Consider the following 19626-nt stretch of genomic DNA (forward strand, 5'->3'; position numbering starts at 1 on the left):
TCGAGTCAAAATACTGCATTTCGTAAAATTAAGCGCTTAATTACATACTTAATATTGATTTTGATTACATTAATATGCTAATTACTCGACTAATTACACGAATTATAGGGATTTGACCACAGATTCTTATTCAGCAGACGTAGAAACATCTATGCTGAAAATTTCAGGAAAACCTATTTTTTTCAAAAAATCAAGAAAAATCCCAGGATATAGCCTTGGATATTTTGCTCAGATTTTCAACTTCCTCAGATTTGAATGATAATCAGGGAATATGTCGTATTCTATATGGTGATTAAGGATATCGATTCAAAAGACTTTATTTCATAAAATTAAGCGCTTTATTACATACTTAATATTGATTATAATTATATTGATATGCTAATTACTCGACTAATTACACGATTTATAGGGTTTTGACCACAGATTCTTATTCAGCAGACGTATAAACGTCTATAATGATAATTTCAGGAAAACTTATTTTTTCAAAAAAATCAAGAAAAATCCATCAGACATAATATTATGGATAAAATTTTGCTCAGATTTTCTACTTCTTCAGATTTGAATGATAATCAAGGAATATGTCGTAATCTATATGGTGATTAAGGATATCGATTCATAAGACTGCATTTCTTAAAATTAAAAGCTTAATTACATACTTAATATTAATTATAATTATATTGATATGCTATTTACTCGACTAATTACACGAATTTTAAGGTTTTGACCACAGAGTCTTATTCAGCAGACGTAAAAGCATCTATGCTGATATTTTCAGAATAATATTTTCAACTTCTTCAGATTTTTATGAAAATCTGAGAATATGTCGTATCCTATATGGTGATTAAGGATATCGAGTCACAAGACTGCATATCGTAAAACTAAGCGCTTAATTACATACTTAATATTAATTATTATTATATTAATATGCTAATTACTTGACTGATTACATGAATTTTAAGGTTTTGACCACAGATTCTTATTCAGCATACGTATAAACATCTATGCTGAAAATTTCAGGAAAATATATTTTTTCAAAAAAATCAAGATAATATTTTGCTCAAATTTTCTTCTTCAGATTTTAATGATAATCAGGAAATATGTCGTATTCTATATGGAGATTCAAGATATCGAGTCAAAAATCTGCATTTCGTATAATTAAGCGCTTAATTACATACTTAAAATTGATTATTATATTAATATGCTGATTACTCGACTAATTACACGAGTTATAGGGTTTTGACCACAGATTCTTATTCAGGAGACGTATAAACATATATGCTGATAATTTCAGGAAAACCTATTTTTTCAAAAAAATCAAGAAAAATCCATCAGACGTATAATATTTTGGATAATATTTTGCTCAGATTTTCAACTTCTTCAGATTTGAATGATAATTAATGAATATGTCGTATTCTATATGGTGATTAAGGTTATCGAGTCAAAAGACTGCAATTCTTAAAATTAAGCGCGTAATTGCATACTTAATATTAACTATAATTATGTTAATATGCTAATTACTCGTGTAATTATACGAATTTTAAGGTTTTGACCACAGATTCTTATTCAGCAGACGTAAAAGCATTTACGCTGAAATTTTCAGAAAAATCTATGTTTTGAAAAAAATCAAGAGAAATCCAAGGCCAATATATATTTTGCTCAGATTTTCAACTTCGTCAGATTTTAATGATAATCAGAGAATATGTCGTATTCTATATGGTGATTAAGGATATCGAATCAAATTTCTTCATTTCGTAAAATTAAGCGCTTAATTACATACTATTAATTATGATTATATTAATATCCTAAGTAGTCTACTAATTACATGAATTTTAAGGTTTTGGCCACAGATTCTTTTTCAGGAGACGTAAAAACATTTATGCTGAAAATTTCAGGAAAACCTATTTTTTCAAAAAAATCAAGAAAGATCCAGATTTTCAACATCAGATTTTAATGATAATTAGGGAATATGTCGTATTCTATATGGTGATTAAGGATATCGAGTCAAAAGACCGCATTTCGTAAAAGTAAGCGCTTAAATACATAATTGATTTTTTTTTTTTTTTTTTTGCTTTGTCGCTGTCTCCCGCGTTTGCGAGGTAGCGCAAGGAAACAGACGAAAGAAATGGCCCAACCCACCCCCATACACATGCCTTGATTCAATCCACTGACAGCACGTCAACCCCGGTATACCACATCGCTCCAATTCACTCTATTCTTTGCCCTCCTTTCACCCTCCTGCATGTTCAGGCCCCGATCACACAAAATCTTTTTCACTCCATCTTTCCACCTCCAATTTGGTCTCCCTCTTCTCCTCGTTCCCTCCACCTCCGACACATATATCCTCTTGGTCAATCTTTCCTCACTCATTCTCTCCATGTGACCAAACCATTTCAAAACACCCTCTTCTGCTCTCTCAACCACGCTCTTTTTATTTCCACACATCTCTCTTACCCTTACGGTACTTACTCGATCAAACCACCTCACACCACACATTGTCCTCAAACATCTCATTTCCAGCACATCCATCCTCCTGCGCACAACTCTATCCATAGTCCACGCCTCGCAACCATACAACATTGTTGGAACCACTATTCCTTCAAACATACCCATTTTTGCTTTCCGAGATAATGTTCTCGACTTCCACACATTCTTCAAGGCTCCCAGAATTTTCGCCCCCTCCCCCACCCTATGATCCACTTCCGCTTCCATGGTTCCATCCGCTGCCAGATCCACTCCCAGATATCTAAAACACTTCACTTCCTCCAGTTTTTCTCCATTCAAACTCACCTCCCAATTGAATTGACCCTCAACCCTATTGTACCTAATAACCTTGCTCTTATTCACATTTACTCTTAACTTTCTTCTTTCACACACTTTACCAAACTCAGTCACCAGCTTCTGCAGTTTCTCACATGAATCAGCCACCAGCGCTGTATCATCAGCGAACAACAACTGACTCACTTCCCAAGCTCTTTCATCCCCAACAGACTTCATACTTGCCCCTCTTTCCAAGACTCTTGCATTTACCTCCCTAACAACCCCATCCATAAACAAATTAAACAACCATGGAGACATCACACACCCCTGCCGCAAACCTACATTCACTGAGAACCAATCACTTTCCTCTCTTCCTACACGTACACATGCCTTACATCCTCGATAAAAACTTTTCACTGCTTCTAACAACTTGCCTCCCACACCATATATTCTTAATACCTTCCAAAGAGCATCTCTATCAACTCTATCATATGCCTTCTCCAGATCCATAAATGCTACATACAAATCCATTTGCTTTTCTAAGTATTTCTCACATACATTCTTCAAAGCAAACACCTGATCCACACATCCTCTACCACTTCTGAAACCACACTGCTCTTCCCCAATCTGATGCTCTGTACATGCCTTCACCCTCTCAATCAATACCCTCCCATATAATTTGCCAGGAATACTCAACAAACTTATACCTCTGTAATTTGAGCACTCACTCTTATCCCCTTTGCCTTTGTACAATGGCACTATGCACGCATTCCGCCAATCCTCAGGCACCTCACCATGAGTCATACATACATTAAATAACCTTACCAACCAGTCAACAATACAGTCACCCCCTTTTTTAATAAATTCCACTGCAATACCATCCAAACCTGCTGCCTTGCCGGCTTTCATCTTCCGCAAAGCTTTTACTACTCTTCTCTGTTTACCAACTCATTTTCCCTAACCCTCACACTTTGCACACCACCTCAACCAAAACACCCTATATCTGCCACTCTATCATCAAACACATTCAACAAACCTTCAAAATACTCACTCCATCTCCTTCTCACATCACCACTACTTGTTATCACCTCCCCATTAAACATAATTGATATTAATTATAAATATATTGATATGTTAATTCATCGACTAATTACACGAATTTTGAGGGTTTGAGCATAGATTCTCATTCAGCAGACGTAAAAGCATCTATGCTGAAATTTTCAGAAAAATCTCTTATGAAAAAAATGAAAAAAGATCCAAGGCCTAAAATTCTAAATTATTTTCTCAGATTTTCAACTTCTTCAGACTTTAGTGAAAATCTGTGAATACATCGTATTCTATATCGTGATTAAGGATATCCAGTCAAAAGACTGCATTTCGTAACATTAAGAGCTGAATTACATACTTAATATTAATTAAAATTATATTAATATTCTAATTACTCTACTTATTACACGAAGTTTAAGGTTTTGACCGTAGATTCTTCTCCAGCAGACGTGAAAGCATCTATGCTGAAATTTTCAGAAAAATCTGTATTATGAAAAAAAATCAAGAAAAATCCAAGGGTACTTGGATAATATTTTGCTTAGATTTTAATGAAAATCTGGGAATATGTCGTATTCCATGTGTTGATTAAGGATATCGAGTCACAAGACTGCGTATCGTAAAACTAAGCACTTAATTACATACTTAATATGAATTATGATTATATTAATATGCTAATTACTCGACTAATTACACGAATTTTAAGGTTTTGACCACAGATTCTTATTCAGCAGACGTATAAACATCTATGCTGAAAATTTTTAGGAAAATCTATCTTTTTTCAAAAAATCAAGATAATATTTTGCTCAGATTTTCAACTTCTTCAGATGTTAATGATAATCAGGGAATATGTCGTATTCTATATGGAGATTCAAGATATCGAGTCAAAATACTGCATTTCATAAAATTAAACGCTTAATTACATAATATTGATTATAATTATATTAATATGCTAATTACTCGACTAATTACTCGAATTATAGGATTTTGACCACAGATTCTTATTCAGCAGACGTATAAACATCTATGCTGAAAATTTCAGGAAAATCTATTTTTCAAAAAATCAAGAAAAATCCAAGGCTATATTATAAGCCTGGATAATATTTTGCTCAGATTTTGAACTTCTTCAGATTTTAATGATAATCAGGGAATATGTCGTATTCTATATGGTGATTAAGGATATCGAGTCAAAAGACTGCATTTCGTAAAATTAAGTGCTTAATTACATACTTGATATTGATTATAATTATATTGATGTTAATTACTCGACTAATTACACGAATTTTGAGGTTTTGACCATAGATTCTTATTCAGCAGACGTAAAAGCATCTATGCTGAAATTTTCAGGAAAATCTATTTTTTCAAAAAAAAAAAAAAGAAAAACGAAAAATCCAAGGCTTGGATAATATTTTGCTCAGATTTTCAACTTCTTCAGCTTTTAATGAAAGTCTTGGAATATGTCGAATTCTGTATGGTGATTAATAATATTGAGTGACAAGACTGCATTTCGTAAAATTAAGCGCTAAATTACATACTTAATATTAATTATGAATATATTAATATGCTAATTATTCGACTAATTACACGGATTTTAAAGTTTTGACCACAGTTTCTTATTCAGCAGACGTAAAAACATCTAAATTGCAAATTTGAGGAAAATTTATTTTTTCAAAAAAATCAAGAAAACTCCAAGGCCTTGGATAATATTTTGCTCAGATTTTCAACTTCTTCAGATTTTAATGAAAATCTAGGAATATGTCTTATTCTATATTGCGATAAAGGATTTCGAGTCAAAATGCTGCATTTCGTAAAATTAAGCGCTTAATTACATACTTAATCTTAAATATAATTATATTAATATGCTAATTACTCGAGTAATTACACGAAGTTTAAGGTTTTGACCACAGATTCTTATTCAGCAGACGTAAAAACATCTATGCTGAAATTTTCAGAAAATCTATGTTTTGAAAAATCAGGAAAAATCCAAGGCTACTTGGATAATATTTTGCTCAGATTACACGAATTATAATGAGTTAATATAATTACACGAATTATAATGAGTTTTTAAAGGAAATATATTTTTTGAGGAAAATGCCAAAAATCAAAGGTAGTAGTTCGGTGTATTTTTTTTAGCTCAGAAAACGTTTTTTATCTAAATTGAAAGATAAGAGATTCAAACACTTATATACTTGAAAAACCATGGAAAATATATCATAATGCTCTCAGTACCTGATACATACCCAGTAAATACGATGCAAAGGAGCAAAAAAATCTGTAAATTGACTTCATTTAACCACTTAAATGAATGTCTTAAAAACAACTAAACGAAATTTTGACACCAGATTTGTATTCAGCATGAAAAATACTTCTTATCATGAATTTTCAAAGGAAATCTATTTTTCTGAGAAAAATGCCAAAAATTAAAGGTAATAAATAGTTCAGGGTATTTTTTAGCTTAAAATACTTTTTGTTTTAAAACTGAAAGATAAGATATTCAAACAATTCTATACTTGAAAAAATCATGGAGAATATATCATAATGCTCTTAGTCACCAATGCATGCCTAATAAATACGATGCAAAGGAACAACAAATATTTAAACTTCAATTCATTTGAAAGCTTAATAGAATGTCATAAAGACGACCTAAAGATACTATAACACCTGATAAGTATTCAGCCTGAAAAATACTTCATGTAATGTCTTTTTAAAGGAAATCGATTTTTCTTGTATAAATGCCAAAAACTGAAGGTGATTTTTTAGCTCTAAATTATTTTGTTTGAAAATTGAAAGATAAGATGTTCAAATAAAAAGCTTTTACACATGAAATAATCATGGGAAATATATCATAATGCTCTCAGTACCTGATACATACTTAGTAAATACAATGCGAAGTATCAGAAAATATTTTCGAAATGAACCCATTTAACAAATTAATATAGTGTCATAAAGACGACTAAACGATTTTTTAAAACCAGATTTGTATTCAGTATGAAAAATACTTTTTATGATGACCTTTCAAAGGAAGTCTATTTTTCCTAGAAATATGCCAAAAATTGAAGATAATATTTCAGGGTACTTTTTAGCTCTAAAATTTTTTGGTTGAAAACTGAAAGATAAGATATTCAAATACTTCTACACTTGAAACATTCATGGAAAATGTATCAAAATGCTCTCAGTACCTGATACATATTTAGTAAATACAATGCGAAGGATCAGAAAATATTTCTAAAATGAATTCATCTATTAGATTAGTATAGTGTCATAAAGACTACTGAACGATATTCTAACACCAGATTTGTATTTAATATCAAAAATACTTCTTATAATGAGCTTTTAAAGGAAATCTATTTTTCTTAGAGATATGCCAAAAATTGAAGGGTTTTTTTAAACTCAAAATCTTTTTGTTTTAAAGTTGAAAGATAAGATATTCAAATAATTCTACACTTGAAATAATTATGGAAAATATGTATCATAATGCTCGCAGTACCCGATACATACTTAGTAAATACAATGCGAAGGATCAGAAAATATCTTTTAAATCAATTCATTTAACAGATTGATATAGTTTCATAAAGACTAGTAATGATATTTTAACACCAGATTTGTATTCATTATGAAAAATACTTCATATAATGAGCTTTTACAGGAAATCTATTTGTCTTAGAAATATGCAAAAAATTGAAGGTACTTTATAGCTCAAAAAAATTTTGTTTTGAAATTCAAAGATAAGATATTCAAACACTTCTATATTTCAAATACTCATGAAAAATGTATCATAATGGTAACAATTACAGATTTACTCAGTAAATACGAAGCAAAGTAAAAGAAACATTTACAAATTGACTTCATTTACAAGTGTAATTTAGTGTCATTAGGAGGACTAAACATTATTTTAACACCATTTTTGTACTCAGAATTATAAATACTTCTTATAATGAGTTTTTGAAGGAAATTCATTTTTCTGAGAAAAATACCAAAAACTGAAGGTAGTAATTCAGGGTATTTTTAAGGTCAGAAAAGATAAGAGATTCAAACTCTTATATACATGAAAAAAACATTAAAAATATATCATAATGCACTCAGTGCCTGACACATACCCAGTAAATACGATGCAAAGGAGCAAAAAACATCTGTAAATTGACTTCATTAAACAGCTTAAATGAATGTCATAAAGATGACTAAACGAAATTTTGACACCAGATTTGTATACAGCATGAAAAATACTTCTTATAATGAGCTTTTAAAGAAAATCTATTTTTCTGAGAAAAATGCCAAAAATTGAAGGTTTAGGGTATCTTTTAGCTCAAAAAACTTTTTGTTTTAAAATTGAAACATAAGATATTCAAACAGTTCTAAACTTCAGAAAATCATGGAGAATATATCATAATGCTCTTAGTCGCCGATACATACCTAATAAATACGATGCAAAGGAACAACAAATATTTAAACTTTAATTCATTTGACAGCTTAATTGAATGTCATAAAGATGACCTAAAGATACTATAACACCTGATAAGTATTAAGCCTGAAAAATACTTCCTATAATGACTTTTTAAATGAAATCATGTTTCTTATAAGAATGCCAAAAACTGAAGTTGATTTTTTAGCTCTAAAATTTTTTGGTTGAAAACTGAAAGATAAGATATTCAAATACTTCTACACTTGAAATGATATTGGAAAATATATCATAATTCTCTCAGTACCCTATACATACTTAGTAAATACAATGCGGAGGATCAGAAAATATCTTTAAAATGAATTCATTCAACATAAGATTAATATAGTTCAGTGGGGTTTAGGGACAGGTTAACTGGGAGGTAAGTTTGAATGGAGAAAAACTGGAGGAAGTGAAGTGTTTTAGATATCTGGGAGTGGATTTAGAAGTGGATGGAACCATGGAAGTGGAAGTGAGTCATGTGGTAGGGGAGGGGGCAAAGGTTCTGGGAGCATCAAAGAATGTGTGGAAGGTGAGAACGTTATCTTGGAGAGCAAAAATGGGAATGTTTGAAGGAATAGTGGTTCCAACAATGTTATATGGTTGTGGGGCATGGGCTATAGATAGGGTTGTGTGGAGGAGGGTGGAAGTGTTGGAAATAAGATGTCTGAGGACAATATGTGGTGTGAGGTGGTTTGATCGAGTAAGTAATGAAAGGGTAAGAGAGATGTGTGGTAATAAAAAGAGTGTGGTTGAGAGAGCAGAAGAGGGTATGTTGAAGTGGTCTGGTCACATGGAGAGAATGAGTGAGGATATATGTGTCAGAGGTAGAGGGAACAAGAAGAAGTGGGAGACCAAACTGGAGGTGGAAGGATGGAGTGAAAAAGATTTTGAGTGATCGGGGCTTGAACATACAGGAGGGTGAAAGGTGTGCAAGGAATAGAGTGTGTTGGAACAATGTGGTATACAAGGGTCGAAGTGCTGTCAAAAGATTGAACCAGGGCATGTGAATCATGGAAAGTTTTGTGGGGCCTGGATGTGGAAGGAAGCTGTGGTGTCGGTGAATTAGACATGACATTCTATATAGTCATGCCACAGGCTTCTCTCAAATAGATCATTTCCACAGCCTGGATTCTTGATCTCTTTGACTCATTCCATGTCCATGTGTTGGCTGCTTAGAATGGAGTTGTTAGGACTATGCTTTCCCTTAATCCTTTTTTCACTTCTGCATTTACAACCCTTCCCTTTATTCTTCTATTTAGAGACCCAGTAACTGTTCTCCCCTATACTGCTTTCTCTCTTATCTCTTTTTCCATATTACCAAACTTACCCAAAAAACTCCTAAATATGTAAATTCTCTCACCTCTGCTAGTTTTTTCTCCCTATGTCACATAATTTAGTACACTTTCTTCTTTCACTCTATAGGATTTGCAAAATCTATACTTTCACTCTGTTTTCTTTCAGACACCATTACTTTTTTTTATCACATTTATCTTCAAACAGTTATGCTTACACACATCATAAAACACAATTACAACCTTCTGCAACTCCTCTTGACTCTCAGTACACAACACAGTGTCATCCACAAACAGACTTGTCACTAACCACCATACCTCACCACTACACTCCATCTCTGTGCTTCCTTTTCTGAGTTTTGCTTTCACGTCTTTTATCACTCCATCCATGTATATATCAAAAAGCTATGGTGATATCACAGCACTGATGACACCCACTAATATACCAAAACTTTTGGCCAAATCTTCATCCACATGCATTTGCTACTCTATAGGAGGCTTTCACACCATCCAACAGTTGTCCCCCTATCTCATATATCCTTAAAACATGCCATAGCACTTCACTTGACTCTGTCTTATGCTTTCCTAAGATCCATAAAAACTGCATACAGCTTCTTTCCTTTCACTAGATACTTTTCCACAGTCATTTTCACTACAAAAGTCTGATCCATACATCCTCTACCTTTCCTAAAACCCCTTGCTTCATACTTATTCTGTATTCAGTTACTTCCATTACTCTGTTAATCAACTCTCTTGCATACACTCTTCCTGTTATACTTAACTGTCTTATTCCAAAATAATTGCTGATCCACAACACCATTTCCTTAGAATAATGAAACAATGATCACTTTCACCCAATCCTAAGGCACAACCTTCTGTTTCCATGCTCATTTACATATCAAATACATCCACTTTATCACACTTTCTCTCCTCTGCTTCAGCATTTCAGCCATAATCCTGTTCACTCCAGGTGCCTATCTTACCTTCAACCTCATTATTATCCGTTTTACCTCCCTTCTTGTTTTAGGCCCAAGTGCTTGTATCGTTTTCCTTCCATCCTCCATACCCTTGCATGTAATAATTGCTGCCTTGCCTCCCACATTCATCAGTTCCTCAAAATACTCTTTCCATCAGCCTTGTATTTCCTCCTTTTCATTCAGCAACTCCCATTCTTTACTTCTCACATTAACACTTTCACCCTTACATCCATCTCATCCCTTTTTACTGCCTTTCCCCAAACTTTTCACTCAACTTTCTTCCGAAATTTTCATGTCTGTTTTCTCTGCTGTTAGCTTCTTAACATTCCACTTTATATGGCTTATATTCTTCCCCTGTCCTTTGCAGACTTCTACTGGTGCATTTCTTTTGACCAATCTACCATATGCCTTTTTTTCCCTTCCACAGCACTTCTCACCTCATCCCTTTCTATTCCTTATCTCATATGCTTGCATCGAACTACTAATTCTGCTACCTTTAACAGTCTTTCTTAAAACATTGTAAACAACTCATTTGCACATGACTGCACACCTACATTTTCTGTACTTCCATCTAAACTTTTGGTCACCCCTCTTTCATACTCCTTGGATTCTCTCTGATTCATCTTCTCTCTTGCCAACACTTTTACTTCTCCTTTCTTCCTTACAGCATACCTCTACTTCTGCCTGATCCTCACCCCCTTAAGAATCACAAAATGGTCACAGTCATCAAAGAATCCTCTCACAACTCTACATCCAGTACAGCCTTTCTCAACCTTTCCTCCTCTGCTACATAGTCAGTCAAACCCTTTTGTTCTTCTCTTCCATTCTTTTTCATCCATGTTTACCTTTCCATGTACTCTTTAACCCATTCACTTTGGTTAGTGCATATGTGGTCTTCCTGGATAATATGGGATGACTGTGGCTGATACATAGAAGGTTTCTGTATTCAAAACTCCTAGGTTTTTTTTGTGGGGCTTCTGCCTTTCGCGATAGAAGATGTACTTGATAATATTTGCAATGTTACCATAAGACAGGGGTATTTTTTTCAAAATCTGAATCATTGTGGTTGATTATGACGAGGGATAGGACGACTTCAGCAAGCTGCTGCCATGCTAATATCGATATTCTTGCTGGATATAACTTCAGTGAATTTGATGAATTGATTAGTGAAGATGAATGGCCCTCTAGTGAAGATGAAAGGAGTTACTCTGAGAAAGACTTGAGGATGCACACAATCCACACACACTGCCACTGAAATGAACATGACGTGCTAGTGGTGAGGATGACTGCGATGGAATGGGAGGTTGGAAATGGGACTAGCACGCTACGCAATATATGTTTGAAGACTTTGTGTTTGATTCCTCAAATTTAGGAAGAACAAGTGCTTGCACAATGATAACTCAGAGGAACTTGATTTATCTTGAATTGATCGACACAGATATAATGAAAATGATCGTGATGGAAGCAAATGAATATTATCAGTATCACATGGAAACATTTCCTCCATTTTTTCCTTACTGTAGACTGGCCGAATGGACTGACAGAGCTAAGGATGAGATGTATCTTTTTATCTCTGATGTTTCTTATGTCACATGTAAAAAGAAACAGAATAAATGACTATAGGCCAACAGATGATGTGTATGAGATTAAGATTTTTGGAAAGCTAATGCCTCATGATTGCTATTTCAACTCTTGTGAGTCATTCATTTTGTTGGCAATAAACAACTCGTACAAGGAAGTGATCAATTGCAGTAAATCTGGCCAATTATTGAACACATATGTACAAAATTCCAGAAAATCTTTTCAAGATTTATGCATAGATGAGAATTTAGTGCTGTGGAGAAGTCATCTTGGATAGAATATAACATATTCCTTCCAAATGTCATTGTTTTGGACTGAACCTTTTGTACTTTGTGATTGTGATTGTGAATTTATTTTTGACTTCATTGTGTACACAGGAAAGGAAACAGACATAGCATATGATGAAAGTCTAGGTTTTCTTGGTTCAGTGGTGAAAATATTGTTGGCTCCTCATGTATGGAAAGGCCATGTTATCTATGTTGATAATTGGTACACAAGCCCAGTTCTCTATCTTTGCTTGCTTAATTAAAATACTGGTGGGTGTGAAACTGTCAAAAGTCACAGGAAACATGCCAAAACTTCCAGTGTAACACAGCAGAGTACTGATATTTCTTGCATAATGTGGTGTTATAAAAAGGTTGTGCATATGCTTTTTATAGTTAAGAAGGGTGATGTATGATAGTGGTAATAGTGATCAACAAAGACATATTGTGAGGAAGTATGCTGCTGCACCATATATCTCTGATTCTCATTCCTTCTTGGAACTCCCATTAAGGGGGTAGACACAGCAAGAGAGTCTCCACTTATCCCTGTCCATACATGCCTCACTTGCATACGCAGTTCCACTCATTCTTCCACCACTACTTTTTCATTGTTTCCCCATGTCACAGATGGTCCTCCTTTCACAACAACTCGTTTAATCATACTATCATACACTGTCTTTGTAGATTCCCCATCTTGTATTTTTTCTCTGCCCAGCCCAACTTACAGTAATACATTTTACTCGCTTTACCACTCCACAACTCAATACCCTTGCATTCCCTGCCATACTGAATCTCTCATGTACTTCCTCATTTCTTTCTTCATGTCACATGCTCCTTTCAGTATGTATAATAAAGAAATGAGATTGCTTGATAAATGTGACATGTTCCTCAGTGGTGTTTAGTGTGTGAGAAAGAGCATAAATGGTATATCTATATTTATTATACTTAATCGCTGTTTCACACATCATTGAGGTAGTGCCAGGAAACAGATGAAGAATGGCCCATCCACTCATACACACACACACACACACACATATATATATATTATCCCTGGGGATAGGGGATTAAGAATACTTCCCACGTATTCCCTGCGTGTCGTAGAAGGCGACTAAAAGGGGAGGGAGTGGGGGGCTGGAAATCCTCCCCTCGTTTTTTTTTTTTTTTTTTTAATTTTCCAAAAGAAGGAACAGAGGGGGCCAGTTGAGGATATTCCAAAAAAGGCCCAGTCCTCTGTTCTTAGCGCTACCTCGCTAACACGGGAAATGGTGAATAGTTTAAAAGAAAAGAAAAAGAATATATATATATATATATATATATATATATATATATATATATATATATATATATATATATGTGTGTGTTTGTGAGTTTATGTGTATATAAGTGGATGGGTGTTTCTTCTGTTTCCTGGTGTTACCTTGCTGATTCATGAAATGCCGATTATCCATAATAATAAAATATGAATATGTTCACATGTACATATTCATATTTGCTTGCCTTCATCCATTCTTGGCACCACACTACCCACAGGAAAGAGCATCTTTACCCCTTGCTTAAGCATGGTAGCACTAGGAAAACAGACAAAAAAAACCACATTCGCTCACACTCCTTCTCTAGCTGTCATGTGTATCTCCAGACCCCACGAAGCTTTCCATGGTTTACCCCAGTCGTTTTACATGCCCTGGTTGAATCCATTGACAGCATACCTACCCCGGTATATGTTGATGTGTATTTGTATATGTATTTATATATGCATGTATGGGGGTTTATTTATATTCATGTGTATATGAGTGGATGGGCCGTTCTTCATCTGTTTCCTAGTGCTACCTCACTGTCACAGGAAACAGCGATGAAGGATAATATAGAAAAAGGTAATAAAAAACAATTCAAGGATTATAGATTGCAGGCAGTGTAGTAAACATTTATGACAAAATGAACTAAATTTTTGTCATTGTGTTAATAAGTGGTCAATAATCATCACTTGTAAAGCAGCATATTCGCAATTTACAGATAACCAGAGAGGGTTACCGCATGACACCAGAAGTTTTGAAAGAAGTTAGAAGATTGCTGAATATGTATAAAGGCACCCACAATTTCCACAATTTTACATCTCAAATGTAAGTTTTTAGATTAATATTTTTAATAAGTTATCACAAACTTTAAATGATAATATTAAAGTATGGATGTGTTAAGCAAGATGGTCTGTAAGGCAAAATTTGGCAATCTTCATAAGTGTTGATGATATGATATCATAAATGATAGTTTTAAAGTATGGATGTGTTAAGCCAGATGGCCAGTAAACCAAAATTTGACAATGCTCATAAGTGATGATGATTGGATATCCAGTGGTCTCATGGCATACTCTTAAATACAGACATCTTTTTGCTTAATCATTTGCTTTGATTTTGGTTTTAAGCCTCCAGTGGGGCAATTGTAGTAATTTTTGTGGCTTTCCAGAGAAAAAAGTTCAAAATATCAAAAAGAAAAACTCTCAATTTAGTTCTCATGATTGATTGAAATGTAATGTTATGCATTTGGATGTGACGCTGAGCTATGTGATGTCACTGTGGATGTTAATGTGCTGAGAGGGGCAACTAGAGGGATGTCTGATAATTATCTTTTGGAGGAAGGTGAAGATTTGTAGAGGTTTTCAGAAAAGAAGAGAAAATGTTGGGGTGAAGAGTGGTGAGAGTAAGTGAGCTTGGAAGGGAGATTTGTGTGAGTTAGTACCAGGAGAGATTGAGTGCAGAATGGAAAAAGGAAGAGCAAATGACATAAGGAGAGTGGGGGGAGGAATGGGATGTATTTAGGAAAGCAGTGATGGTTTGTACAAAAGATGCCTGTGGCATGAGAAAGGTGGGAGGTGGGCAGATTAGAAAGGGTAGTGAATGATGGGATGAAGAAATAATATTGTTAGTGAAAGAGATGAGAGAGGCAGTTGGATGATTTTTGCAGGGAAATAGTGCAAATGACTGGGAGATTTACAAAAGAAAGAGGTAGGAGGTCAAGAGAAAGGTGCAAGAGGTGAAAAAGGCCAATGAGAGTTGGGGTGAGAGAGTATCATTTGATTTTAAGGAGAATAAAGAGATGGTTTGGAAGGAGGTAAATAAAGTGCATAAGACAGGAGAACAAATGGGAACATTGGTGAGGGGGGCCAATGAGGAGGTAATAAGAATTATTGGTGAAGTGAGAAGGAGATGGATTGAGTATTTTGAAGGTTTGTTGAATGTGTTTGACGATAGAATGACAGATATAGAGTGTTTTGGTCGAGGTGGTGTGCGAAGTGAGAGGGTCAGAGAGAATGGTTTGGTAAAGAGAGAAGAGGTAGTGAAAGCTTTGCTGAAGATGAAAGCTGGCAAGTTGGCAGGTTTGGATGGTATTTCAGTGGAATATATTAAGAAGGGTGACTGTGTTGTTGACTGGTTGGTGAGGATATTCAGTGTATGTATGGTTCATGGTGAGGTGCCTGAGAATTGGCAGAATGCATGCATAGTGCCATTGTACAATGGCAAAGGGGATAAAGGTGAGTGTTCAAATTACAGAGGTATAAGTTTGTTGAGTATTCCTGGGAAATTATGTGGGAGGGTATTGATTGAGAGGGTGAAGGCATGTACAGAGCATCAGATTGGGGAAGAGCAGTGTGGTTTCAGAAGTGGTAGAGGATGTGTGGATCAGGTGTTTGCTTTGAAGAATGTATGTGAGAAATACTTAGAAAAACAGATGGATTTGCATGTAGCATTTATGGATCTGGAGAAGGCATATGATAGAGTTGATAGAGATGCTCTGTGGAAGGTATGAAGAGTATGTGGTGTGGGAAGTAAGTTGCTGGAAGCAGTGAAAAGTTTTTATCGAGGATGTAGGGCATGTGTACAAGCAGGAAGAAAGGAAAGTGATTGGTTCCCAGTGAATGTCAGTTTGCAGAAGGGGTGCGTGATGTCTCCATGGTTGTTTAATTTGTTTATGGATGGGGTTGTTAGGGAGGTGAATGGAAGAGTTTTGGAGAGAGGGGCAAGTATGCAGTCTGTTGTGGATGAGAGGGCTTGGGAAGTTAGTCAGTTGTTGTTCGCTGATGATACAGTGCTGGTGGCTGATTCATGTGAGAAACTGCAGAAGCTGGTGACTGAGTTTGGTGAAGTGTGTGAAAGAAGAAAGCTGAGAGTAAACATGAATAAGAGCAAGGTTATTTGGTTCAATAGGGTTGAGGGATGAGTTGATTGGTAGGTAAGTTTGAATGGAGAAAAACTGGAGGAAGTGAAATGTTTTAGATATCTGGGAGTGGATTTGGCAGCGGATGGAACCATGGAAGCAGAAGTGAGTCACAGGCTGGGGAAAGTTCTGGGAACATTGAAAAATGTGTGGAAGGCGAGAACATTATCTCGGAAAGCAAAAATGGGTATGTTTGAAGGAATAGTTGTTCTAACAATGTTATATGGCTGCAAGGCGTGGGCTATAGATAGAGTTGTGCGGAGGAGGGTGGATGTGTTGGAAAGAGATGTTTGAGGACAATATGTGGTGTGAGGTGGTTTGATCGAGTAAGTAATGAAAGGATAAGAGATATGTGTGGTAATAAAAAGAATGTGGCTGAGAGAGCAGAAGAGGGTGTATTGAAATAGTTTGGTCACATGGAGAGAATGAGTGAGGAAAGATTGACCAAGAGGATATATGTGTCAGAGGTGGAGGGAATGAGAAGTGGGAGACCAAATTGGAAGTGGAAGGATGGAGTGAAGGATTTTGAGTGATTGGGGCCTGAACATAAAGGAGGGTGAAAGGCATGCAAGGAATAGAGTGAATTGGAACGATGTGGTATACCGGGGTCGATGTGCTGTCAATGGATTGAACCAGGCCATGTGAAGCGTCTAGGGTAAACCATGGAAAGTTTTGTGGGGCTTGGATGTGGAAAGGGAGCTGTGGTTTCAGTGCATTTTACATGACAGCTAGAGACTGTGTGTGAACAAATGTGGTCTTTGTTGTCTTATCCTAGCACTACCTCGCGCGTGTGTGCGGGGAAGGGGGTTTTCATTTCATGTGTGGCGGGGTGGTGACCAGAATGATTAAAGGCAGCAAGTATGAATTATGTTCATGTGTTTATATGTATATTTCTGTGTATGTATATATATATATGTGTATACATTGAAATGTTTAGGTATGTATATGTGCTGTGTGTGGACGTGTATGTATATACCTGTGTATGTGGGTGGGTTGGGCCATTCTTTTGTCTGTTTCCTTGCACTACCTCGCTAATGCGGGAGACAGCAACAAAGTATACTAAATAATTAGAAAATGATATATTTTTTATTACACTATGTCACTGTCTCCCGCATTAGTGAGGTAGCGCAAGGAAATAGACGAAAGAATGGCCCAACCCACCAACATACACATGTATATACATACACATCCTCACACGCACATATACATACCTATATATTTCAATGTATACATACATATACATACACAGACATATACATATATGCACATGTACATATTCATACTTGCTGCCTTCATCCATTCCCGTTGCCACCCCGCCACACATGAAATGGCACCCCCTCCCTACTCGTGCACAAGATAGCGCTAGGAAAAGACAACAAAGGCCACATTCATTCACATTCAGTCATTAGCTGTCATGTGTAATGCACAGAAACCACAGCTCCCTTTCCACAACCAGGCCCCACAAAACTTTCCATTGTTTACCCCATACACTTCATATACCCTGGTTCAATCCATTGAGAGCACATCGAGCCCGGTATACCACATCGTTCTGATTCACTCGATTCCTTGCACGCCTTTCACCCTCCTTTATGTTCAGGCCCCAATGCCTCAAAATCTTTTTCACTCCATCCTTCCTCCTTCAATTTGGTCTCCCACTTCTCCTTGTTCCCTCTACCTCTGACACATATATCCTCTTTGTCAATGTTTCCTCACTCATTCTCTCCATGTGACCAAACCATTTCAATACACCCTCTTCTGCTCTATCAACCACACTTTTTATATTTCCACACATCTCTCTTACCCTTTAATTACTTACTCGATCAAACCACCTCACACTACATATTGTCCTCAAACATCTCATTTCCAACGCATCCACCCTCTTTCACACAGTGCTATCTATAGCCCATGCCTTGCAACCACATAACATTGTTGGAACCGCTATTCCTTTAAACATATCCATTTTTTCTCCCTGAGATAATGCTCTCACCTTCCACACATTCTTCAACACTCTCAGAACCTTCGCCCCCTCCCCCACCAAGTGACTCATTTCTGCTTCCATGGTTCCATCTGCTGCCAAATCTACTCCCAGATATCTAAAACACTTCATTTTCTCAATTTTTTCTCCATTCAAACTTTATTTATTTATTTTTTATATATTTTGCTTTGTCGCTGTCTCCCACGTTAGCAAGGTAGTGCAAGGAAACAGACGTAAGAATGGCTCAACCCACCCACATACACATGTATATACATACACGTCTACAAACGCAAAATATATACCTATACATCTCTACGTATACATATATATACACACCCAGACATATACATATATACACGAACATAATTCATACTGTTTGCCTTTATTCATTCCCATCGCCATCTCGCCACACATGAAATAACAACCCCCTCCCCCCTCATGTGTGCGAGGTAGCGCTAGGAAAAGACAACAAAGGCCACATTCGTTCACACTCAGTCTCTAGCTGTCATGTAATAATGCACCGAAACCACAGCTCCCTTTCCACATCCAGGCCCCACAGAACTTTCATGGTTTACCCCAGATGCTTCACATGCCCTGGCTCAATCCATTGACAGCACGTCAACCCCGGTATACCACATCGTTCCAATTCACTCTGTTCCTTGCAAGCCTTTCACCTTCCTGCATGTTCAGGCCCCAATCCCTCAAAATCTTTTTCACTCCATCTTTCCACCTCCAATATGGTCTCCCACTTCTCCTCGTTCCTTCCACCTTTGACACATATATCCTCTAGGTCAATCTTTCCTCACTCATTCTCTCCATATGACCGAACCATTTCAAAACACCCTCTTCTGCTCTCTCAACCACATTCTTTTTATTACCACACATCTCTCTTACCCTATTATTTCTTACTCGATCAAACCACCTCACACCACATATTGTCCTCAAACATCTCATTTCCAGCACATCCACCCTTCTGCGCACAACTCTATCCATAGCCCACGCCTCGCAACCATACTACATTGTTGGAACCACTATTCCTTCAAACATACCCATTTTTGCTTTCCAAGATAATGTTCTTGACTTCCACACATTC

The 19626-nt window shown here is 35.9% G+C and overlaps 1 protein-coding gene across 4 annotated transcripts in view; it reads left to right on the plus strand.

The window, feature by feature from the left end:
* Nucleotides 1-19626, plus strand: part of LOC139766950 (pseudouridylate synthase 1 homolog) — a 150477-nt gene that overhangs the window by 45175 nt on the left and 85676 nt on the right. For all 4 annotated transcript variants that reach the window (XM_071696021.1, XM_071696022.1, XM_071696020.1 and 1 more), the window contains exon 6: nucleotides 14363-14469. In XM_071696021.1, coding sequence (XP_071552122.1) covers nucleotides 14363-14469 — 107 coding nt within the window. The remainder of the gene's footprint in view (nucleotides 1-14362; nucleotides 14470-19626) is intronic.

The sequence above is a fragment of the Panulirus ornatus genome, chromosome 4 (assembly GCF_036320965.1).
Source record: "Panulirus ornatus isolate Po-2019 chromosome 4, ASM3632096v1, whole genome shotgun sequence".
Lineage (NCBI taxonomy): Eukaryota > Metazoa > Arthropoda > Malacostraca > Decapoda > Palinuridae > Panulirus > Panulirus ornatus.